Genomic DNA, 26,247 nt, shown 5'->3' with positions numbered 1-26,247 from the left:
AGGTCAGCAGCCCTGTGGGAGCTCCAGACATAACCCAGTCAATATACAGTATCTGAGTTTAATAGAGCTTTCCCTCATTAAACATGTCCTCATATGGTTCTTGTTGTACAGCAATAGGAGTGGTGCAAGAGCCATTCTTTCTCTGACCCACTACATTTAGAATCATTCTGTAATTATATCCTTATAAAACAATATAAAAAGTTAATTTGAATCTCTGAGATTGTTCAGAACCTTGTGGGTTGCCCCATTATAGAAAAGATGTGGAGGGTTTGGAGAAGGTTCAGAAGAGATTTACCAGAATGCTGCCCTGATAGAGTGGCAGAGCCTGAGGGGAGGCCTGATAGAAATTTTAAAGAAAATGATAGGCATAGTTGGTGTGGTCAGCTGGTATTGTTTCCCCAGTATTAAAATGTCTAACACTAGAGGCATTTACAGTGAGAGAGGGGTTAAGTTCAAAGGAAAGTTACAGGGCAAGTATTTTACACAGAATGGTGGGAGCTTAGCATGGACTGAAGGCAAATACAATAGAGATGTTTAAGAGGCTGTTAGATAAGCATGAGTGTTCAGAGAATGGAGGGATTTGGACATTGTGTTGGCAGAAGGAATTAGTTTAGGCTTTTAACTACATTGGCACTACAACCTGGGCTGAAGGACTTGTTTCTGTTCTGAATTGTTCTGTGACGTTACAAAATGAACCATTTTGATTCATCTACAAGGCTGATGTGGTTTAATGCTGTTATTCACCTTATTCTTTTCCCATACCATTCCTACCTAGCTACTCCTGGTGCAGATGTTTCTTAATAAAAACCGCCTTCAGGCCATTAAGGTTTCTGTGAGGGCTCGAAGGGGTAGTAGTTTTCCTCCAGGATATACATGGAACCATGATCCTTTTCTACCCTAGTTTTCCCTATCCCGAATTTATTTGCTTCAGGTTCTTTCTGCTCTCAATCCCCTCCCCGGTCCTATTCTTATCTTAAGTCAAGAAGTTTTCCTTCAGCTCACTGCTACATTATCAGCTGACTAGGTGGTAGCTCCTATTCCCTTCAAGAACTGCTGTGAGGGAGGGTGAGCATCTGATTTAAATGAGGGTTCAGGGATAAAATGCATGACACAGAATTATGTCTTATCTATTATATGCTGATCCTGTGACCTGATTTCAGAATACAGAGAAAATTTACAAGGATATTGCTGGTACTTGAGAACCTGTGTTATAGGGAAAGGTTGAATAGATAGGATTTGATTGCCTGGAGTATCAGAGGATGAGGGAAAATTTAATAGAACTATACAAAATTATACAGTAAGTAAAATCAGGCTTTTTCCACTGAGTTTGGGTGAGACTATAACTAGAGGTCATTGGTTAAGGGTAAAAGGAGAAATGTTTAAGGAGAACATGAGTGGGAATGTCTTCACTCAGAGGGTGGTGCAAGTGTAGAATAAGCTGCCAGCAGAAGAAGTAGATGTGGGTTCAATTATAACATTTAAGAGAAATTTGGGTAAGTACATGGATGGGAAGGGTGTGGAGGGCAATGGCATGGGTGCTAAATAACAATTTGGCATGGGCTAGATGGAATGAAGATCCTGTTTTCGTGCAGTACTGTTCTATGACTATTTAAAATCAGGCTTTGTCATTGATGTTCAGACATGATTAATGGGCACTTGACAGGAAACAGCAGCGACCTACACCTGTAGACTTACAGTCATCAGGGGGGGTCAAACCCCTCATCAGAAGAAAGGCGAGGAGAAAATCAGCAAGGAAGATTACATTTGAATGAAAAATTGAATGACAATTGAGTTTTGCTTTTAATTTTGCTTTTCAAAGTATATTCAAGGAACATTTATTATCAAAGAATGTATAAATACAAACTTTTGTCCTGTCTTAAAATTAGACCTCTAGGATTTTGAAACTGACTTTAATTTATTTAATTTTATAACAGCTAGTTGTAAGAGGCATGAAATGCAAAGCTTTCAGGACAGCGAACTGCTCCTTACCAGGTTAGTGTCCAGATACCATTGTAATACATAATGAATTATAATCGCTACACCATTTCAGGTATTAACATTGATGTGAAGTGGTTCCCAGAAAGATTCAGGATCAGCAGTTTGTCTGTTGTGCATGTTTAACACACAAATATTAAGTTTAGCTTCTGAAGTTCGGCTCCATTCATTCATCAAGAACTTTTGCCAAAGTAATAATTATAACCCTCAATGTAGTAAAACACTTGCTGGCTTATTTTCATCTGTGCTCATGTGAAGTATTTATCTCCACATAGTGAGAACATCGAACCCTCTATAAACACTGAACCTTCCATAGAGATGCAGGGAGTTCGGAGAGTAAAGGCCAGAGCAAAGGACAAGAAAGTTAACAAATTGTCTCGGAAAAATAAAATTATCATCGATATAAGTAAGCAATAAATGAAACCTGTATAAATTAAGCAAACAATACATGGTATAGAGATGCTAGAGTACATGGGATGTACAGGGTGTCTTGTGTTTAATAAGCACACAAATGGTTTGTTACATTATAGATAGCAGGGTCAAGGGATATGGGGAGAGGGGAGGAATGGGGTACTGATTGTGTATGATCAGCCATGATCACAGTGAATGGTGGTGCTGGCCAGAAGGGCCGAATGGCCTACTCCTGCGCCTACTGTCTATTGTCTATTGGAGTTGACAAGAATTGGTTAGGTCTGTTTGAGCATGGTTCTCCACATGATGAGCTTTCCAGTAGATTATGGAGGATAATCAAAAAGATCATTGTGTTTGTCCTGGTTTGTTGGTTAAAGAAATTCAATAATATTTGCAGATTCTTGGGTGGGCCCATAACCAGAGGTCATGGGTTAAAGGTGACAGGTGAAAAGTTTAATAGGAACATGAGGAGAAACCTCTGCTCGGAGAGTCGAGAATGTGTGGAATGAGCTGCTAGCACAAGTGGTGCATGTAAGTTCAATTTCAATGTTTAAACGGTTTGGATAGGTGCATGGATAGTAGGGGTATAGAGGGCTATGGTCTGGGTGCAGGTCAATGGGAGTAGGTAGTTTGGCATGGACTAGTTGGGCCGAAGGACCTGTTTCTGTGCTGTATTCTTCTATGACTCTGTGACTCTTGGATCTTGTTCAAATACTAACAGCTTCTCTATTAGTAGCTACCCTTGTCTCAGCTACAGCCTGTAGGAGAATTTGATTAGCCAGTGTCCCTAATTTCAGTTCATGGTAGACCAACTGATATTTTATTTGAGGGCTTGCCAACGGGACATTCAAGAGCACACAATGCCCTTTTGGGCGTGACTGGCCAAACTTGAACAATGAGGTGGAATGGGAGGCAGGGTTGCTCTGGTATTTCTAGGTTCATGTCATGTTGCCATTATTAGCAAGGCTGGCATTGACTGTCCCTTTCTACTTCCCTTTGAGAAAGTAACTTATCTTAGTCTTCCTGCTTAAAAAAGGTTCAGTAGTTAATTACTGACTGATTCTAGATGTGGAAAGCTGGTGGAAGAGTGGCTGTGGCAACACTCGCACTCATGTACAATCTGTGTCAGGGTAGTATTAATGAGGAAAAACACCATTAAATTCTTAATTATATTGGGTCAGTACCTGGTGTTCCTAGTAAACTAGTGACCTCCTACCCCATAGGCTTTTTGGAGCCATCTTATTGTAGAAACAACTCAGTAGGTTGTTAGACCACTTTAGAAGGACAGTTTAGAGTCACGTAAAGGTTCAATAAGCCAAAGGGGGCATGTTATTTTTCTAAAATATTTTGGAGCATTTGAAAGTTGATCAGTTACTTGAAATACTCTTACTACTTGTGAGACTCGTCACAATATTCCAGTTTATGCATGTCATAAACTGGAATATTATTGAGCTAGGTATATTTTTTGTTTCCAATGATTATTGCAAAAAATACCACCAAAACATTGTTGTTTCAAATATGGGAGAGTTGTTTGTGAGCAGTATTTCTGCAAGGCAGTAGCTCTTTTTAAATTACTCCTTTGCCTTTAGATGAGGCAAGTGAAGTTAAAAAGGAAGGAAGAAAGAATAAACGAAAAGGTCAGCCAAAGAAAATTGTTCCCGACTACACCAGATTCATTGATGATGATGAGGAGACCACATTAGGTGAGCCTGATATTATTCCACTTAAGCAATGTAAATATGTGGAGCTTTGGCATTCTTGGATGCTTGTATGTGTGAAGTGCTGTGCATATGCTTGGTGAGGACAGGGTCGGGTTTGGCTGTGTGTATGCAGAGTCAAATAGTATTCTGTTTTCCTAGTTGAATATGGTTTACAAGTGTAAACAACTGATTTCCTTGCAAGCTAATGGCACAAATACTAGGCTATTCAGCTTCCTAATCCTGTTGTGCTATTGAATTAAATCATGACGGATTGTCCTTCTGATTCTTTATCTGGCTTGATTCCAGTCCTTTAATACCCTTACCTAACACCAAAAAGTCCACCAAGCTCAGCTTTGAAAATTTCAATTGACTGAGTCAACTGTGTAGGGGAGAATGAGTTTCAGGTTTTCTTGATGACTTGCAGTTCTCTGAGTGCCAGGTATCATCTCCTACACACTTAAGTGATCACAGATGATGTGTGAGCCTCGGATGTGAGTTTCAGGACACTGTTTTAACTGTGGCAATTGTATAGATGAATTCATTTCTATCTCACTTAAAATATAAATTTTTAGCAGAATATTAGATATTAATCAGAAACAGCAATTCTATTGGATTTTTACCTCTTTTAACTCAAGGACGTATGGAGTTGGCAGCATTCCAGTTGATTTGTTTGAAATACTCGACATAATTGGTAGTCAAATCTGGTCCCTCATATCTTTTATGTCATGTAGACCTTTAAGGATACATGAAAGCCTTGAGTCCTGAGAATATAGAAGAGCAACACACCTACAAATTGCCTGAGGAACTCAGCAGATCAGGCAGTACCTGTGGAGAGGAATGAACAGTAGACATTTCTGGACCGGCTGGAGTTCCAGCATTTGCAGAATCTCTTGTGAATATAGGTGTCTCCAGCTTTACGAAAGTTTGCTTTATGCCACTTCGTTTTTACAAAAGACCTACATTAGTAACCTGTTTTCGCATTACAAAGAGGATTTTTGTTTTTAAGAAAATTTTCCCGGTATGAATCAATGGTTCCTCGCTTTACGCCATTTCGGCTTAAGGTTTCACAGGAAAGCTCTACCTTTGTAAAGGAGCGGGGGGTGGGGGGGCAGATCACTCACTTATTGTGTATCCTAAAGATTGAGATCAATAGATATTTGAAGAATTCAGGCATGTAGGGATCAAATGGGAATGTGGAATTAAAATGGAGGGTTAAGTATTATCTTATTGATTGAGCAGAGGTAAGAAGCTGATTGACCATTTCTCCCTTTATCTCATGTACAACCAGATGTTCTTTTCCACAAAAAAAATCTTTTAAGCTTGTTGACCTGGAATCCAGTGTTGGATATTTTAAAGCAGAAATTGTGAGATAGCCATAAATATTGCCAAAGTATTGTGTGATACTTTATTTTGCTGTACCCGTGCTGACATATGTAATGCAAAGTTGTCACTTTTGTGACACTTCTTTCCAAAGGTAGTTGATCACATGATACTGCTTGCAAGTGCTTCAGAGTCTATAGCACCATTAAAGATGTTTGGATGTTTTGTTTAGCTGTTGTCTTCCAGTCTACTGTTGACTTGTTTCTGAAAGTGCTGTAAATGGGCAATTGAGGGTAATGCAGGTTGTTGTTCTGAGGAATGTTTTTTCATGTCACCATATCATAACCTGCCATATAGGAAAACACTGAGTTACCTAAGACAGAAGTAATAATAGGCAACAAACAATAGGCCTCCTTTTTCTTTTGAATAATTGAAAATGCTGTTTGAGTTATTGCAGACTTCTGCTTTTATAATCTTTACACTGAGGTACTTCCTTTTATTGAATGAGATTTAAACTGGATGTTAAAGGTCCCATGGTGTTACTTTAGAAAATAGTCCTCATTTTTACAGAGGGATCATGAGGTCCAAACCCATGGCTTACCTTCATCGCTAGAGACATAGAGTATAAGAATTAGAAAGTCACAATGCAGTTGTATAAAATTTTGTTTAGGCTGTAAATGAAGCATTGCATACAGTTCTTTTTGCCCCGTTACAGGAAAGATGTGGAGTCCATGCAGAGGAGGCTTACCAGGATGCAGCCTGGATTAGAGTGTATAAACTATGAAAAGAAGTTGGACATACTTGGATTGTTTTCTCTGGAAGGGTTAGAGGTTGAGGGAAGACCTGATAGAAGTTTATAAAAATTATGAGACATAAAATGCAGACAGCAGAATCTATTATTTTCCCCCACAAATTGAAATGTGGAATGCTACAGGCAAAGCTTTGTCAGAAGGAAAAAGTTTAAAGGGGATGTGCAGGGTAAGTTTTTTTTTACACAGAGAATAGTAGATGCCTGAAAAGGACTGCTGGGGTGGACGTGAAAGCAGATTTTCAGCTAGGCACCTGAATATGCAGGGAATAAAGGCATTGGATCATGTACAAGCAGAAAGGATTAGTTTTAATTTGACATAATTCTCAGCACAGACATTGCAGGCTGAAGGGCCTGTTCCTTTGTTCTACTGTTCTATGTTCTAAGAACAGGCGAGATATCCCTGGCATCCTAGCTGTTTATTCCCCACTCAACATTACAAAGCAAAACAAGTCATCACATTGCTCTTTGTGAAAACTTGCTGTGCACAAATTTGTTGCTGCAATTCAGAGGTATTTCATTGCTGCAACCCTCATGGAATTTCACAAGAAGGTGGAAATTACCATGGAAATGCAAGCTTTTCTTTTTTATACTCTATGTGACAGAGTAAGACATTATGACATAAAGATGCATCCATCTTTGTTGTCAACAGAAAGAATGTTTATCTACAGTGTACTCTGTGTAATTTTGCTGGCCTGTGCTATAGTGGCATCTGCACCAGACTTCGAGGCTAATGGTCCTGTGTTTGAATCTGGCTGGCTTCTTGCACGCTTTCCATCCATGCCAGGTTGAGTGTTGAGCTAGCAACTTGGCATCGTAAAAAGGAGGTAAATGCTAAAGAAGTGGCATAGTTGCCACCCTATGCACCACAAAGCATGGAAAGGAACAACTTTCTGCTTTGTTAGTTCTTAACTTTCTCCTGATGTGGGACTACCACATGTCACTCTCCCAGTTCAGGACAGGTGAAGTATACTCATTTCTCTTTATGTCCTTTAAGGAATCACTGAGGAATTCAGGCTTGTCCTGTTTGGAGAAAGTTCACTTTAACAGAGTGGATTGAGATAAACTGTTCACGCACATATCAGGGCATAGAAGTTGAAAATTAATACAAAATTTAAAAGTTCAAAATAAATGTATTATCAAAAGTACATAAATACCACCATATACAACCCTAAGATTCATTTTCTTAATGGGCATACTCATTAAATTCATAGAATAATAACCATATCAGAATCAATGAAAGATGCCACCAACTTTGGTGTTCGACCAGAGTGCAGAAGACAACAAAATGTGCAAAGGCAAAAAGAAAGAAATAACAGTAATAAATAAATAAGCTATAAATATTGAGAACATGAGATGAAGAGTCCTTGAAAATGAGTCCATTGGTTGTGGTAACATTTCAATAATGGGTCAAGTGAAGTTGAATGACATTATCTCCTTTTGTTCAAGAGCCTGATTGCTGGGGGGTAATAACTGTTCTGAACCTGGTTGTGTGAGTCCTGAAGCTCCTGTACCTTCTTCATGATGGCAGCAGTGAAAAGAGAGCATGTCCTGGGTGGTGGGGTCTCCAACAACGGATGATAAATTTAAGAACAAGAAGGATAGAATACCAAACTTCCGGTGCATAAGGGTACACTCATTAGTAGCACGTTTGAGGTATAATGTGGTGCATTACAGTTACACCTTTAGTTATAGATAAGCTAACTGAAGGGGAAGAGCATGACAGTGGTAGATATTTTGTTCAAAATATGAGAATCATTCAACTATATATTTCTTAGACATCAGGGCATCAAATCTTTTTCAAGAGAGTATTTGCTTGGCCTCTTCTTTCATTCTCATTTCTGAGAGATGAAGATTAGTTAGTTAAGTGTGTAGGGCAACAGGGTCAAAGATTTCATACCTGATATTGAAATATTTCCATGGTTCTTGTCCCCAGAATTCAGCAACCAGCTCAGCCCCTCCTTCATCGCCACATCCAGGTCAGACACTACCAAAGGGAGCGGGTCCATGGAGCCTTCTCGTGGGGATAATAGCCACGTTATGCCAGCTGGCAACTCCAATCCATGGGCCACAGCGGTGGCCATGAGAGAATACCAGCCAGAGGAAGAGAAGGAGGACAAGAATGTCCAGGATAGTCCAGCACAAAGTACTTCCAGAAGTCTTTCAAGGGGTACTGGGGAGTTTGGCCAGCATAGAAATCCTGTATTTGAGGGCCATCAGTTAGAGGGTGAGGTAGGGGATAACCTTGCTTCCAAATTCTTGGAGATACAGCAGGAAGGTTTTCACATCCTTCATGGGGATTTGGTGCAGCTGCAAGAAACCTTGGGAGAAGGGATCAGTGGCTTTTCTCGCAAACTTGCCAAGAGGCTGGTCAGAATATCCAATCAAATGTCAGTTTTAGTAGAGCTCCTGCATAACATTAATACTGCCCTGGTTCCTGGTTCCTCTGATCAGTTTTCAGTCGCATGTCAAACAACCAGTAAGGAGGTTCAAGACCCTTTTACCCACACCACCAAAGAGCAGGTTGGGCCAGAGTTCATCAAGAGCATAGTACCCAGCCCTCCTTTCCAGTCTGAAACACTCAGAAAACGTCGGTTGTCTATGACAAGGAGTGAAGACAAATCTTCAAAAGTAGTTAAAGTGGATGTTTAAGAATGGACTGTCGGCTGGTGTGCAGCTTATCTGAAATGTTGAAATTAGTGCTCATTGGATAAAATTTGTATAAAGACCGGTTATTTTAACACTTGTTTCTGCTAACTTGATACTTCTGTAATTTAGGAAAGGAGAAGGTATTTTATTTGGTGAGGTAGTTTGGCCGTGTTGGCTGTCTCGTGTTCATGTTTTGTTCTTTGTTTAAAACCTTTTGGTACCACTTTGTTAAGGCCTCAAAGCTATTTGTTAGTTTTCATAGAATTATAGATGAGAAGGAAATATCTCAGGACAAATGAGGTTAAATTACATAGTTTGTTTACTGTTTAAAACTGTTGGGTTTCTGTTTTCCATTAGAAGCCATTTAAATTTCCCTTTTCACAAGGGATGTCCAGCAGAGGTGTGGAAACTGTAAACTTGGAAGTGCTTAAAAGGGAACCACAAGACTTTGGTATAATGCTCTAATGCACCACCTTATAGAGTTATTATAAAAAATGGTAGAATGAGTTTTACTATGAGCAACATACCTGCTTAGTGACTTCCTGAACCTGGTTAGTCTGTTAGAAGAAATTATTTAGTGAAATTTAATAAAGATAATGAACAAATGGGCAAATCACCCAAACTGACATGTACAGTTCTGAAGGCTGAAGTTTGATTCCTTGGCAGAAGCCCCAAGACAAAGATGTATTTCTTCTGAGCAGTTGATAGGTGTATGGAGTTGGTTTAAGGAGAATGAGGGAAAACAAAGAGTAAATGGGATGTAAAATGAGCAAATAAATACCACTTATTTGTGTTTCCACATGTGAAACAATAAATAACACTGCCTATGCAATACGTTAGTTTTGTGTTATTTTTCTCATTACACCATCTGCATGCAAATACAGACAAATCATGTATTCTAATAGAAAATCACATTTCCCTTGATTTAACAATGACCTGGCTTATCGTCTTGTACACTTGAAAACACATTGAGGAGATAAGCACAGCAAGTTGATGTTCCCCTGGTACCTTAATATATGGACACAATAAAGCATCATGTAAATCAATGTGATTCACAGTGGAGAAGGAGAAGAAATGGACTTGGGACAATTGTTGTTATTCACAGAATTACAAAGCACACTTTGAATGAAATCAGTGGCATTTGGGGGATGGTGGAAGGTCTCTTAAAGACACAAAAGTAATACAAATGATGAAGTAAGTATACTCTACAAAGGAAAATAAAAATTGGAGAGAATAGGTGAAATGACATATGCTGTTGTTTCACAATTAAAGAAATTATTTTCTTAAGTTATTTGCAGCAAAAACTTTGAATTTAAAGTTGTACATAACTCCGGAACAGTGACTAATTAAAATAAATTTTCATCCTTGTATCCTTTGCTAATTATTATGAATGGGCCAGTGGAGTTGCAGACCCTCACCAGCCACTACTGCCTCAGTGAGAAAGTTATACCTTCAATTAGGCATGTTACTATCTTATCTACTCCTACCAACATAAAATACTGAATACTCATAAGGCAAACAGATGAGAAACATGAATCTTTATAGTGTGAGCATGGCCATAGATGCTGCTCACTCTAGACTAAAGTTTTTAAACAACAGTGCATTATTAGTTAGGATTCCAAATAAACTTCCTGCCTTTTTATAAGCAGGTTCCACTCTTTCTGTATTTAAATCACAGGAAAATTCAACTTGGAGAAGAAAACTACAACTCATCTAACCTTGATATTAATGTACACTGTAGCACTCTTAGTGCCGTGCACAGGTATCCAGTTTTATATTGAGCACATGTGGTACTTAAAAGCAACAAAGTTCACATTCAGATGTAACTATCCCTTGTTTGAGCCAAGCTGACTCATTGCTGTGGCTGTGGAGGCCAATCATTTGGTATATTTAAGGCAGAGAGAATGATAGATTCTTGATTAGTCAGGGCATGAAGGGATGCAGGGAGAAGCCAGGAGATTGGGCTGAGAGGGATATGGAATAACCATGATTAAATGGCAGAATAGACTTGATGGGTCAAATTCCCTAATTCTGCTGAACTTAGCTTCATTGGTGTTGGTGAAGGGGAAGTTAAAGGTAAGGTTAGATTTGCCAAAGGTGAGGCTGGACCAGTCAGACTGAGACTAATGTGATCTTTCCAGCTACTTATGAGGTTAAACCAGACATTGTGTAGAGTCATAGAGCACTGCAGCACAGAAACAGGCCCTTTGGTCCATCTAGTTTGTGCCAGCTAGTCTTCTGCCTAGTCACATCTACCTGCCCTGGACCACAGATCTCTCATCATGAACCTATCCAAACTTCTCTTAAATGTTACAATTGACTTGACATCCACCACTTCCCACTGACAGCTTGTTCCACACTCACACTACCCTCTGAGTGAAGAAGTTCTCCCTCAGATTCCCCTCTGTTGCTTTTAACCTTTCAACCTAAATCTAGTTCTCATAATACCTAGTCAGACCAGAAGCATAACTGGTCTTCATACTTTACTAGCAAGCTGAACTGATCTTCATATTTACTGCTTAAAGGTGGGACTAATCATCAGTTATTTGTGAGTCTAAAAAGGAATGTATAGTTGCTAGATATGGTTTCACTTTACTGATAAATTTAGATGAGTCAGCACCATTGTTGCCAAAACTGTCCTGGCCTTCACTGTTACTGCCAGGCCTGGATGGCCCTTGAATGTTACCAGAAAGGCCATTTGAATGATTGCAGATGAGTCTGTGCTAGTGTTCACTATTGCTGGTGAGACTGTGCTATTAGTTAGGTGGAGAAACCTTCACTGTTATTAGCAATATTTAACTTCCTTTCATTTTTATTGATAAAGCTGGACAAGTTTTTATTCCTGCCGAATAGCTTGGACTGACAAATGCCAGGATATTTCACATTTTTAAATGACTTTATCACTATATAAAACTATTTTTTACTCTTTTGCATAAGCAATACAACAGCTAAAGGCCCACACACTGCAGTGAGAGTTATAACCAATTACTACTGTTACAGGACATACACAAGATGCCGTAGGTTGTTGTTTATAATTTCATGTTTGAACCTCAGACTTATTGTAAAATGCAGGACTGATGAAGGGTCTTGATCCAAAATGTCGACTGTTTAATCTTTTCTATAGCTGACCTCCAATATTTTGTGTGTGTTGCTTTGGATTTCCAGCATCTGCAGATTTCTCGTGTTTGTAATTTTCCATTTGTTATGGGATCTTTTATGTATGCCTGAATGGACAAAAGGAACATTGTTTAATATTTCCTTCAAGGTTCCACTCATGGCAGTGACCTATTAGCAAAGGTTTTTTATTTATTTGTTGACATACAGCGCGGAGTAGGCCCTTCTGGACCATCGAACAGCGTCACCTGGCAATCCCCAATTTCATATTAGCCTAATCATAGGACAATTTACAATGACCAATGACCAACCAGTAGGTCTTTGGGAGAAAACCGGAGCACCTTGAAGAAACCTACATGATCACCTGGGAGATTATTTAAACTCCTTACAGGTAGTGGCAGGAGTTGAACCTGAGTTGCCTGTACTGTAAAGCATAGTGTGAACCAGTGCACTACTGTGCTCAAGTACCAGAGTCAAATGTAAACCCACAATCTTCTAACTCAGTTACAAAGTGAATCCATTCTTAAGATATTTAGACAAAACACTTCTTAGTTGGAGCAGAACAAGTAGAAATGCAAATGTACACCATTAAGTCAGCATCCTAAATTAAATGCAGCAGATTCAACAGCTGAATGAACTTAATAAAATCTTGAATTAAATAAATTCTGGAGTTTTATTTTTCCTTTTTTATTTTATTTTCCTCTAATCTCAGGTTTGATAGGCCCCTTCAAAAGGCATTTAAGAGTTAAACATGTAGGGTGGGTCCAGAGTCACGTAGACTAGGTAAGAATGGTAGATTTTCTTCCCCTGAACTACATGAGTGAATCAGATTTTTTAAACACTCGTCAGATAGCTTTTGCAGTTTCCATTTTCCAAGATCCGTTGTTTTGTTTCAAATTCCAGCCTGTGCTGATTTGCTATTTTTCAGTGGGCTGTATATAATTTCATGATTGAACGTCGGATTTATTGTATTATGGTGTTGAACTACCAGTTATGGGTGAAGTAGATTTACCTTCAGCTTTAAGAGTGGATAACATCGTTCTATACAAAATATATGCATCAATCTCGAACCGAAGCATAGTCATCAGCTGGTTATACCGTTGTATTAAATAAAACCCTTAGACAAGGAAAATTTAACTAGATCCTTCCTTGCTTTTTGAACACTGAATTTAATACTGATTTCCTTGCAACGCTGTCTAGGTACAACTCACTGAATAAAATACTGGCCTTTCAATTCTGAGCCAACATGAAGGAGAGCACAGTGTTTTTGTGTTGTTGCACTGAAATACGCTCGGGCATCAGGAAGGAAATGACCAGGGCAGTTGTAAATTCAGAGATCATTTCCTTTTTTTTTGGATAGAATGGGCAAATCGTATAATTTTAAAATTCATGAAATTAAAATATACTTAAACTAATTTTCTTGAAAATTTAAAACAAATCAAGACAATTAATTAATTAATTAATTAGACCATTTATTTCATGAAGATTGCCCTAATTGTGTCTGAAAACTAATGCTGAATGAATATAGACTCTGCTCCTTAAAGGGGCAGTGCAATATGAATGAGTCAGAAAATGAAGAAGTAAAGTGAGAAGATTCCCAATATTACATCAGGGAAAGTCCGTGTGCACTGTTATAACACATTCCTGTTACAACATAGCATAGCAAGTGTCTGTCCTCTTGCTTTAATATGAAATTCATTTGGCTCATGGATACTTATTTTTCATTGCTCCGCCATCTATCACTGATCACTTGCTATCAGTTGTACAGGTCTTAAGTTCTAGAATTTTCTCCCTCTGCTCCCCCTTAGAATGCTCCTTAACCATGCAATGATCCATTACCAAGATTTAGCCACCTTGCTGATGCCCCTTTAAGTTACTCAATGTTAAATTTGTTCAGCATAAAGTGCCTTGAAATTTTTATTTTTAAAGGTCCTTTTTAAACTCAAGTTGTTGTTCTGTAGGGGTTATTTTTCCTGCTGCATCCTCCCTCTGAAAGAGTTGGCAGATGGGCAAATTTTTTTAAGGCCTTTGCAAAATTTGTGAACTGAATTGACCTCTGATTTCCTTACCCTTTTACCTCTGCTGATCTTCGCTCTTCTGCAATTACCTAATGACTGGAATGCTGGCCTTACTGTGGGGAAAGTGATAATCCTCTGGTTTACCACAATATCCTGTGTTAATGGTGTCTCAGCTTAAATAATAGCAGTGGCTGTTTCTAATTTAATTGCTGCTGCCATAAAAATACTTGGATATATATAAAAATGCTATTTATGAAGTGCAGACTTAAGATTGCTGCGTGTGGACTTTCTTCACTCTGGGCCGGCTAGTTGTTTACTGAAGGTACCTCCGTGATTCAGTGTTCTTTGTTTCCTTCCAGATAATTACGTTGCTTGGGTTCAATGCAGCAGGAAGGTATGTGGGAAGTGGAGAAGGCTGAAAGACAATGTGGATCCAGCAACTCTGCCACAGGACTGGATCTGCAGTCAGAATCCAGGTACTAAAAATTCTTTCCATCGTAAACATGGTGATATTATTGTCCTTATTGGCAGGTCTTTCACAGCAGAGACCATCAAATTGTAAATCATTGCTGAAAGAATGCTTAATTATTATCACTGGAAGTGTATGCAAAAAGCATTGGGGCATTTTCTTTTGTTAAAGGCTGTTGTTCATTGTATTTAGTCAACCATAAGACCGTAGGAGCAAAATTAGGACATTCGGTTTATTGAGTTTGCTCCTGCATTCCAGCATGGATGATTTATTATCCCTCTCAACTCCATTCTCCTGCCTTTTTCCTGTAACCTTCGATGCCTTACTACTCAAGAACCTATTGTTCATTTGTTATGTGCTGTGTCATATGGTGTGGGAGATCATGCTCTTTCCATGACTGTGATTGTTCTTTGAAAATTTTTCTACAGAAGTGGTTTGCTATTGCCTTCTTTCGGGCAGTGTGTTTACAAGATGGGTGACCCCACTCATATCAATACTCTTCAGTGATTGTCTGCCTGGTGTCAGTGGTTGCATAACCAAGACACCAATTGCTAATATGACTATCTGATCCCGTGGCTTCACATGACCCTGATTGGGGGGCTAAGCAGGTGCCATACCTTGCCCAAGGGTGACCTGCAAGCTAGCAGAGGTAAGGAGTGCCTTATACCTCCTTTGGTAGAGACATTTCTCCACCCCGACACCCAAAGAATGTATCAGCTCTCTGCTTTAAATATACCCAAATAATTTGGCCTTCACAGCCCTCTGTGGCAACGAATTCCGCAGATTCACCACTGTCTGGTTAAAGAAATTATTCTTCATCTCTGTTCTAAAGGGACGTCCTTCCATACTGACACTGTGTCCTCTGGTCCTAGACCCTCCTCCCACTACAGGAAACATCCTTTCCACATCCAGTCTATCTAGGCCACGAGGACAAAACGAAAAACTAGATATTTGAGATTTTTGCCTGTAAGCTATCCCTCCGAGGTAGGAAATTATAGGTTAAAACCGATATTTAGTCAGTGGGCATAACAGGACCAATGACCAGTAAAAGATAATTTGGCCTGTTGTGCTTTTGTCAGCTGTCTGTGGAAAGTTCCCCCAGTGAGTTCTTTTCAAACCCACTTTTAAATTCCAACTCCATTTTAGGGAGTCCATTCCAGACCATTAGCATTGAGTAAAGAGAAGATGCAAAAGACTGCAGGTGCTGGAAATCTGGAGCTACGCACAAAGGGCTGGAGGAACTCAATGGGTCAGGCAGCATCTGTGGAGGGAAATAAACAATTCAATTCAAATTTAATTGTCATTCAACCATACATGAATAAAATCAACTGGGACAGCGTTACTCTGGGACCAAAGACAGTACCAATAGTCTCTCTCTCTCTCTCACACACACACACACACACACACACACACACACACACACACACACACACACACACACACACACACACACACACACACACACACACAGAGACACACACAGACACACACACACGCACACACACACACACACACACACACATATATCCATAAGATACAGCCATGTAATAAAGTCCAGACTCAAGCCATGTTTGCTGCCGGAATTTGCAGTTGAGCACAATACAGCTTGTTTTCTGCCATGTGAACACTGGTAGGGGGCAGCACCAATTTCAGCCTAGACATTACACTATACTGCCCCCTGTGGAGCACACTGGCTCCAATGCCTCTCTGCTGGTGGCTGTAAACAGGTGACACAGTGGCTTGAGGCCTAGTCCTCGCACATACAAGATAGCAAACATATGTAAGGTATCAGTAAATTACCACCATGCAAAAATAAATGTAATAGACCAAAACTTGATTTCATGAATGCCACAGAAATCTGTTGTCAACCACACTTTGAATTAAAATTCTTAACTAGGTGAAGAGTTTCATTTCCTTTCTGGTTTTCCTACCAATATTCTTTTGTTTCTTCTGCTGATGACAAGATGTATGGGCTGGTTAGCTTCTCAGTTTTTGGAAGGTTCTAGGAATGACAGTCTAGGAATAAGTAGTAAGTTGAAATATGTAAACAAAGTTGAAGATGGATTAGTTCAAGATTTGAAATTGGCTGAGAGGTGTGATCTGAGTAGATCAGGAAGTGCTTCTGTCCCATGTGCCTTGGTTTCCTTCCACATCTGAAAGACATCTGGACTCTGACTCTATGCTGGTAGGTTAATAAGCCCACCATAAACTGCCCCTCCCGTAGCTAGTTGGTAGGAGAATAGGGTGTTGATGGGCAGGTGTGTGAGAATAAGTTTGGGAGATAAGTCTGAAACAGCATGGTTGAAATTACTCTGAGAACCATAAAATCGTAAAATATAGGAGCAGAATTAGGCCATTCAGCCCATCAGTTCTCTGTCATTTAAGCATGGCTCTTTTTTCAACCCTTGCCTTCTTCCTTAACTCTTGACCTCCCCTACCAATCAAGAATGCATCATTCCCTGCCTTAATTACACCTAACACTTGGTCATTGCAGGCGTCTATAGCAATGTAATGTACGGATTTACCACCGTCTGGCTAAAGAAATGATACCTCATCTTACTTGTAAAGGGACATCTCTTCATTAAGGGGGTGTGCCTTCCGATCCTAGACTCTCCTGCTTTTGGAAATATTCTTTCCACATCCACTCTTTCTTGGTCTTTTGGTATCCTGGAGGTTTCACTGAGATATTTCTCATCCTTTTGAACTCCATCAACTATGGGCCCAGAGCCATCAAATGCTGCTCATATATGAAGCCTTTCTTCCCAGGATCATTCTTGCTTTCAATATTCCAAAAGCATTCTGACCAGCTCCTTATAAAGCCTTAGCAGTACATCCTAGCTTAGACTATGTCATATGTAAAGAGGGTTTCTTCTTTTTGTTAACTAGCAGGAATGCTAATTTACTGATAACGAGAATGGTATTCCTTTGTAAACCAAATGGGGATTAATGTTCTTTCTTCTGAGTCTGTAAGCTTTTGTTGATGGGCTTTTGGAGAGATCGGCGCGAGGGGGTCGAGAGAGAGGACGCAATGCTATAAGCTGGGTGAGGATCGGACCCCAAAGGGGGGTCCGAGGCCGGGAGATTCTCCGAGGAGGGGGGGGAATGAAGCTAGATGTGCTTGGTTGACCACTCGGAGGGTCCTGAGCTGTTTGGAGAGTCGAGGAGTTCGGAGGGTCCTGAGCTGCGAGTCGAGGAGTTCGGAGGGGATCGAATGGTGGCCAGAAGACTTCAGAAATTGAGCTCCAACGGCTGTGCACGAAGTGGTTTGGACTTTGATAAGTTTGGCGCCTTTTCTTTAATTTTCTCTTCATATATACTGTATCGTTATTAATCACTTAGTTATAGTAACCTTTATAAATTGTACTCATTTAATCGCATATGGTGTACTGTCTGGTTTTGGGCGAGGCGGGGACATCACACAGCATCCACACCAGCTGATTACCCAGTTTGGCGGGGCCGAAGGCTGCTTCCCCTAGACGAGAATGAGCTGAGCGAGCCTGAGGCGACCCAGGGGGTTACATTGTGGGGTGCTCGTCCGGGATTGATTTGTGTGGATGCTGTGTGATGTCCCCGCCTCGCCCAAAACCAGACAGTACACCATATGCGATTAAATGAGTACAATTTATAAAGGTTACTATAACTAAGTGATTAATAACGATACAGTATATATGAAGAGAAAATTAAAGAAAAGGCGCCAAACTTATCAAAGTCCAAACCACTTCGTGCACAGCCGTTGGAGCTCAATTTCTGAAGTCTTCTGGCCACCATTCGATCCCCTCCGAACTCCTCGACTCGCAGCTCAGGACCCTCCGAACTCCTCGACTCTCCAAACAGCTCAGGACCCTCCGAGTGGTCAACCAAGCACATCTAGCTTCATTCCCCCCCCTCCTCGGAGAATCTCCCGTCCTCGGACCCCCCTTTGGGGTCCGATCCTCACCCAGCTTATAGCATTGCGTCCTCTCTCTCGACCCCCTCGCGCCGATCTCTCCAAAAGCCCATCAACAAAAGCTTACAGACTCAGAAGAAAGAACATTAATCCCCATTTGGTTTACAAAGGAATACCATTCTCGTTATCAGTAAATTAGCATTCCTGCTAGTTAACAAAAAGAAGAAACCTTCTTTACACATAAAAGACACAAATAGGAATCACATGAGTAAGAAACAATTTATTCAAGGTTTGATATCTTCTCAAGTTGAATGCAGAATTGGATACAATTTTCTATCTAATCCTTGTATGCAGGATTAACTATAGGCAAGGTGGCTAATGCGGGGTCTCGGCTCAAAACATCAGCAATTTCCATTTCCACAACAGACACTGCTTAAACTGCTGAGTTCCTCCAGAAAATTGCTTGTTGCTCCAGATTCCTAAATCTGCAGTCTGTTATGTCTTGTTTATCTCCATATTATGAATTTATAGAAAATAGAATAGTACAGTGCATTACAGGCCCTTCGGCCCACAATGTTATGCCGACCCTCAAACCCTGCCTCCCATATAACTCCCCTCCCCCCACCTTAACTTCCTCCATATACCTATCTAGTAGTCTCTTAAATTTCACTAGTGTATCTGCCTCCACCACTGATTCAGGCAGTGCATTCCATGCACCAACCACTCTGTGAGTGAAAAACCTTCCTCCAATATCCCCCTTGAATTTCCCCCCCTTACCTTAATGCCATGTCCTCTTGTATTGAGCAGTGATACCCTAGGGAAGAGGCGCTGGCTGACCACTCTGTCTATTCCTCTTAATATCTTGTACACCTCTATCATGTCTCCTGTCATCTTCTTTCTCTCCAAAGGGTAAGGCCCTAGCTCCCGTAATCTCTGATCATAATCCATACTCTCTAAACCAGGCAGCATCCTGGTAAATCTTCTCTGTACCCTTTCCAATGCTTCCACATTTGTCTTATAGTGAGGCGACCAGAACTGGACACAGTACTCCAAGTGTGGCCTAACTAGAGTTTTATAGAGCTGCATCATTACATCACGTCTCTTAAACTCTATCCCTTGACTTATGAAAGCTAACACCCTATAAGCTTTCTTAACTACCCTATCTACCTGTGAGGCAACTTTCAGGGATCTGTGGACATGTACCCCAAGATCCCTCTGCTCTTCCACAGTACCAAGTATCCTGCCATTTACTTTGTACTCTACCTTGGAGTTTGTCCTTCCAAAGTGTACCACCTCACACTTCTCCGGGTTGAACTCCATCTGCCACTTCTCAGCCTACTTCTGCATCCTAACAATGTCTCTCTGCAATCTTCAACAATCCTCTACACTATCTACAACACCACCAACCTTTGTCATCTGCAAACTTGCAAACCCACCCTTCTATCCCCACATCCAGGTTGTTAATAAAAATCATGAAAAATAGAGATCCCAGAACAGATCCTTGTGGGACACCACTAGTCACAACCCTCCAATCTGAATGTACTCCCTCCACCGCGACCCTCTGCTTTCTGCAGGCAAGCCAATTCTGAATCCATCTGGCCAAACTCCCCTAGATCCCATGCCTTCTGACTTTCTGAATAAGCCTACCATATGGAACCTTGTCAAATGCCTTACTAAAATCCATGTAGATCACATCCACTGCACTACCCTCATCTATATGCCTGGTCACCTCCTCAAAGAACTCTATCAGGCTTGTTAGACACATCTGTCCTTCACAAAGCCATGCTGACTGTCCCTGATCAGACCATGATTCTCTAAAAGCCCATAGATCCTATCTCTAAGAGTCTTTTCCAACAGCTTTCTCACCACAGGCATAAGGCTCACTGGTCTATAATTACCCGGACTATCCCTACTACCTTTTTTAAACAAGGGGACAACATTCGCTTCCTTCCAATCCTCCGGTACCATGCCCGTGGACAAAGATCCTAGCCAGAGGCTCAGCAATCTCTTCCCTCACCTTGTGGAGCAGCCTGGGGAATATTCCGTCAGCCCCGGGGACTTGTTCGTCCTAATGTATTTTAGCAACTCCAACACCTCCTCTCCTTTAATATCAACATGCTCTAGAACATCAACCTCACTCATATTGTCCTCACCGTCATCACGTTCCCTCTCATTGATAAATACTGAAGAAAAGTATTCATTGAGGACCTCGCTCACTTCCACAGCCTCCAGGCACATCTTCCCACTTTTATCTCTAATTGGTCCTACCTTCACTCCTGTCATCCTTTTGTTCTTCACATAGTTGAAGAATGCTTTGGGGTTTTCCTTTACCCTATTCGCCAAGGCCTTCTCATGCCCCCTTCTTGCTCTTCTCAGCCTCTTCTTAAGCTCCTTTCTTGCTACCTTATATTCCTTAATAGACCCATCTGATCCTTGCTTCCTAAACCTCATGTATGCTGCCTTCTTGCACCTGACTAGATTTTCCACTTCACTTGTCACTCATGGTTCCTTCACCCTATCATCCTTTATCTTCCTCACCGGGACAAATTTATCCCTAACATCCTGCAAGAGATCCTTAAACATTGACCACATGTCCATAGTACATTTCCCTGCAAAAACATCATCCCAATTCACACCTGCAGGTTTTAGCTTTATAGCCTCATAATTTGCCCTTCCCCAATTAAAAATTTTCCTGTCCTCTCTGATTCTATCCTTTTCCATGATAATGCTAAAGGCCAGGGAGCGGTGGTCACTGTCCCCCAGATGCTCACCCACTGAGAGATCTGTGACCTGACCCGGTTCGTTACCTAATACTAGATCTAGAATGGCATTCCCCTTAGTCGGCTTGTCAACATACTGTGACAGGAATCCATCCTGGACACACTTAACGAACTCTGCCCCATCTAAACCCTTGGAACTAATCAAGTTCCAATCAATATTAGGGAAGTTAAAGTCACCCATGATAACAACACTGTTATATTTGTACCTTTCCAAAATCTGCCTCCCAATCTGCTCCTTGGTATCTCTGCTGCTACCAGGGGGCCTATAGAATACCCCCAGTAGAGTAACTGCTCCCTTCCTGTTCCTGACTTCCACCCATACTGACTCAAAAGAGGATCCTGCTACATTACCCACCTTTTCTGTAGCTGTAATAGTATCCCTGACCAATAATGCCACCGCTCCTCCCCTTTCCCCCCCACCCATCCCTTTTAAATATCCAGGAATATTGAGAATCCATTCCTGCCCTGGTGCCAGCCAAGTCACCATAATGGCCACTGCATCATAATTCCATGTATGTATCCATGCTCTCAGTTCATCACCTTTGTTCCTGATGCTTCTTGCATTGAAGTACACACACTTTTAGCCCTTCTACCTTACTACCTTCACACCCTTTATTCTGCTTCTCTTTCCTGAAAGCCTCTGTATATGTTAGATCTGACTTTACTCCATGCACTTCTTTCACTGCTCTATCGTTCTGGGTCCCATCCCCCTTGCAAATTTCCCAAAATGCATGATTCTTCAAATTTCCCACAAATAACGGAGTGAATGGATCAGTATTGAAAAGTATGAAAGTAAAATAGTTTTGATTATGAGTAGGTTTAAGCTGTAGCTCAGTGGGTCAATCCTTGGCACAAGCCTTAGGGATTGTGAGTTCAAGCCCAACTCCAGACACTTCAGAATTCTGATGCACTTGTGGGAGCATTTTAGTGCAAAAACCTCCTGCTCTTCAAAGGAAATGTTAACTGAGGTGCTGTCAGCCTTCAACTGGGTATAAAAGCACAGTGTGTAATGATTAGCACAGCACTATTACAGCATGGGGCTGTGATTCTGGAGCACAAAGTTCAAATCTGGCACTGTATGTAAGGAGTTTATACGTTCTGCCCTTGACTGGGTGTGTTTCCTCTGCGTGCTCTGGTTTCCTCCAGCAGTCCAAAGGCACACTGGTTAGTCATCATTGGAAATTGTCTTGCGATCAGATAATGGTTGCTGAGTGGTGTGGTTCAATGGGCCGGAAGAAGAGGAAGGAGTTCTTACCGGTTAATAATTGTTCCTCAGCAGACGTGCAATAAAATAATCTTGGCATTTAAAAGTTTGAGGAATCCTATCGTGTAGAAACTAGTTACCACATTTCCTATCTCAGAGCAGAGACTGCACTTGACTGATTTGGGATGTTATAAAGGTTTGGAAGACTCTCTGCAAATTGAGGTCTCTCTTTAGTTCTACAAGAAAGAAATACTGAATTCCTGATTATGTGGCTACTCTTGCAATAGAATTTATCACAAATAACTTTGAATTGTGTGTTGCAGACCCGCTGTACAATATATGTGACTTGCCAGAAGAAGCCTGGGAAGGAAGAGAAAATGATGTCATTTATGCTGAGTTGGTTCCTGGCTCCATAGTGTGGGCCAAGCAGTTTGGGTATCCATGGTGGGTGTCTCAGTGCGGTGTATGCACTCTTTTCCAGTTTTTTTTTATTCCCATTCTTTTTCCTGTTTACTGAAATATTAAGATCATAGGAATAAGTTTACACCCAGTGCCCACTTTACTAGGTGCATCTGTACACCTGCTCGTTAATGCAAATATCTAATCAGCCATAAAAGAATGCATATAAGCTTGCAGACATGATCAAGAGGTTCAGTTATTGTTCAGAAAAAACATCAGAATGGTTAAATGTAATCTAAGTGACTTTGACCATTGAATGATTGTTGGTACCAGATGGGTAGTTTGAGTATCTCAGAAACTGCTGATCTCCTGGGATATTTACAAGCAAGTCTCTAGAGTTTGCATCATGTTAATGAGAGAGGTCAGAGGAGAATGAATATGCTGGCCATGTGTTTCAACAGTGGTGTGCAGAAGAGCATCTCCGAACACACATATTGAACCTTGAAGTGGATAGGCTACAACAGCAGAAGACCATAAACCTATTTTCAGTGACCACTTTATTAAGTGCAGGAGTGTACAGTATTACACAAAAGTCATAGGCGCACATATAACGCATACGTATGTAGCTAGAGTACCTAAGACTTTTGTACAATACTGTAGTAATTTTATGTATTGCACTGTTCTGCCACAGAAAAAAAACAAGTTTCATGACATATGTGAGTGATGATAAACCTGATTCTGATAGGGGTCTTTATTGTGGACTGAGAGAGGGGAGGGAGTGGGAAGCACCAGAGACACATTCTGTAATGATCAATAAACCATTTGTTTGCAATCAAATCGCCTTGCCTGGTGTCTCAGGGCTGTATCTGTACTTGAGCCAACACCTCCCTCCCCTGCCCCGGTACTTATTTGCCACCTATCTCACATCCCTCTGGTGGTGTTTCGCTCTTGCCATTCCCAACATTGTTTGGACGCACCAGATTTATGAACTCACTTGCTGCTTCACATTGACAAATATAGTACTGTAACAAAAGTCTTAAGCACCCAAGCTATATATATGTGCCTAAGCCTTTTTCACAGTACTATATGTCTGTATTTGACCATGCTCTACACGGTATAGTAACAACAGTTTACTTAATTTACAAAATTCAGCTCTACTTAGTTCACTGGAACAGAATGTCAGAAGTATCTTGTTTATTAGTCACAGGTGATGCAGGGGTAAATTAGTTTGCTTTTGTCACATTTATCAAGGCACAGTGAAAAACTTCTTTTGCATTGTCATCTAAATCAATTCATTAAAACAGGCCATGCTCTTTTCTCACTGCTGCCATCGGGCAGGAGGTACAGGGGCCTTCAGTCCCACCCTTTAGGTTCAGGAACAATTATTACTCTAGAATCTCTTTGAACCAGTGTAGATAACTCCACTCATCACAACTATGTTACAGCTATATAGGACCCAGGTCAGACCCCACTTGGAGTACTGTGCTCAGTTCTAGTCACCTCTCTACAGGAAGGAAGTGGAAACTGTAGAAAGGGTCCAGAGGAGATTTACAGGATGTTGCCTGGATTGGGGAGCATGCCCTATGAGAATAGGTTGAGTGAACGGCATTTTCTCCATGGAGCGTTGGAGGATGAGAGGTGACCTGGTCTAAGATGATGAGAGGCATTGATCATGTGGATAGAGGCTTTATCCCAGGGCTGAAATGCTTAACATAAGAGGGCATGTTTCAAGGTGCTTGAAAGTAGGTGCAGAAGAGAGGAGTTGTCAGGGCAAGTTTTTTACGCAGAGGGTGGTGAGTGCGTGGAATGGGCTGCCAGCGAAGGTGGAGGCAGATACGATAGGGTCTTTTAAGAGACTCCTGGATTGGTACATGGAGCTTAGAAAAATAGAAGGCTATGGGTAACCCTAGGTAATTTCTAAAATGAATACATGTTCGGCATAGCATCATGGGCCAAAGGTCCTGTGTTGTGCTGTAGGTTTTCTATGTTTCTAATATACAGTTGCTACTACATTGTTCGATTGGAGAGGGAATTAAAAGACCCTTCAAAATTTGCCAGGAGGGAGTGGGTAGCTTGCTCTTGGCCTACCTGAATGAATGTATTTTCCTCAGGCCCTGCTGAAATTAGTGGCAAGATCTGATCAATGTGTGTTTTGCTTCTGTTTCCCAGCCACTGTCAATAGATTGAAAGTGTGCAAAATAACTGTGGTCTTTGCTGAATAAAGCTGTCACTGGTTCTAGCTAATCCACTGCATTTGAAATTTTCTGAGTTCTGACATTTACAAAGATGTGATAAGAATCTATGAATTAGTTTAATTTATATCAACAGCTTAGATTCTGCTCACCACATCTGCTTGCTTGTCTGAGAAAGGAGACATAAGATCTGCTCATGGGCCCAAGAAGTTCCGCAGTTGTTGAGCAACATCCAGAAAATGCTGGAGGGTCTCTGTAAGTCAGGCAGCACCTGTGAAGGGAAGTAGCAGCTGACGTAACAAACAGAAACACTTCAGGACTTCCATCAGAGATCTGCTTTATCAGAGGTCATATGGATGTAATTGCAAAGAAAGCATGACAGCGCCTCTACTTCCTTAGGAGTCTGCAGAGATTTGGCATGACATCAAAAGCCTTGACAAACTTCTATAGACAGGTAGTGGAAAGTATATTAATTGGCTGCATTATGGCTTGGTATGAGAACACCAATGCCTTTGAACAAAAAATCCTACAAAAGCTAGTGGATTTGGTCCAGTACATCATGGGAAAAGCCCTCCCAAACATTAAGCATGTATACATGAAATGCTGTCATAGGAAAGTAGCTTCCATCATCAGAGATCCCCACCACCTTGGCCATGCTCATTTCTTGCTGCTGTCATCAGGTGGAAGGTACAAGGGCCTCAGGACTCTCACCACCAGATTCAAGAACAGTTACTATCCTTTAACACAAAATACTCTGCAGACGCTGGGGTCAAAGCAACACACACAACACGCTGGAGGAACTCAGTGGGTTGAGCAGCATCCGTGGAAATGAACAGTTAACGTTTCGGGCCGATACCCTTCATCAGGACCGAAGAGGGAGGGGGCAGGGGCCCTATAAAGAAGGTGGGGGGAGGGTGGGAAGGAGAAGGATGGTAGATGCCAGGTGAAAAACCAGTAAGGGGAAAGATCAAGGGGTGAGGGAGTGGAAGCAGGGAGGGGATAGGCAGGAAAGGTGAAGAAAGAATGTAAGGGGAAAGCATTATGGGCAGTAGAAGGAGGTGGAACAATGTGGGGGGAGATAGGCAGCTGGAGGAGGAGGCAGAGGGAAACTGGAATGAGGGAGGGGGAGGGAATTACCGGAAATTGAAGAATTCAATGTTCATGCCAACGGACTGGAGACTACCCAGATGGTACATGAGGTGTTGCTTCTCTAACCTGAGTTTGGTCTCATCATGGCAGTAGAGGAGGCCATGTATGGACGTACCCGAATGGGAATGTTAAGCATTGAAGTGGGTAGCAACC

At 41.2% G+C, this 26,247-nt stretch overlaps 1 protein-coding gene across 9 annotated transcripts in view; it reads left to right on the top strand.

Moving 5' to 3' along the window:
* Window positions 1–26,247, top strand: part of LOC132396924 (zinc finger CW-type PWWP domain protein 1-like) — a 194,274-nt gene that overhangs the window by 67,423 nt on the left and 100,604 nt on the right. For 6 of the 9 annotated variants that reach the window (XM_059975021.1, XM_059975023.1, XM_059975020.1 and 3 more), the window contains 5 exons: window positions 1,935–1,992; window positions 2,271–2,401; window positions 3,996–4,109; window positions 14,375–14,491; window positions 22,678–22,798. In XM_059975021.1, coding sequence (XP_059831004.1) covers window positions 1,935–1,992; window positions 2,271–2,401; window positions 3,996–4,109; window positions 14,375–14,491; window positions 22,678–22,798 — 541 coding nt within the window. Of the gene's footprint in view, window positions 1–1,934; window positions 1,993–2,270; window positions 2,402–3,995; window positions 4,110–8,170; window positions 9,689–14,374; window positions 14,492–22,677; window positions 22,799–26,247 lie in introns of those variants that run through there. The other 3 variants (XM_059975028.1, XM_059975024.1, XM_059975027.1) reach the window with 2 other exon arrangements.

The sequence above is a fragment of the Hypanus sabinus genome, chromosome 7 (assembly GCF_030144855.1).
Source record: "Hypanus sabinus isolate sHypSab1 chromosome 7, sHypSab1.hap1, whole genome shotgun sequence".
Classification (NCBI taxonomy): domain Eukaryota; kingdom Metazoa; phylum Chordata; class Chondrichthyes; order Myliobatiformes; family Dasyatidae; genus Hypanus; species Hypanus sabinus.
The sequence above is the reverse complement of the archived record's forward strand: the minus strand, read 5'-3'. Positions and strand labels throughout refer to the sequence as shown.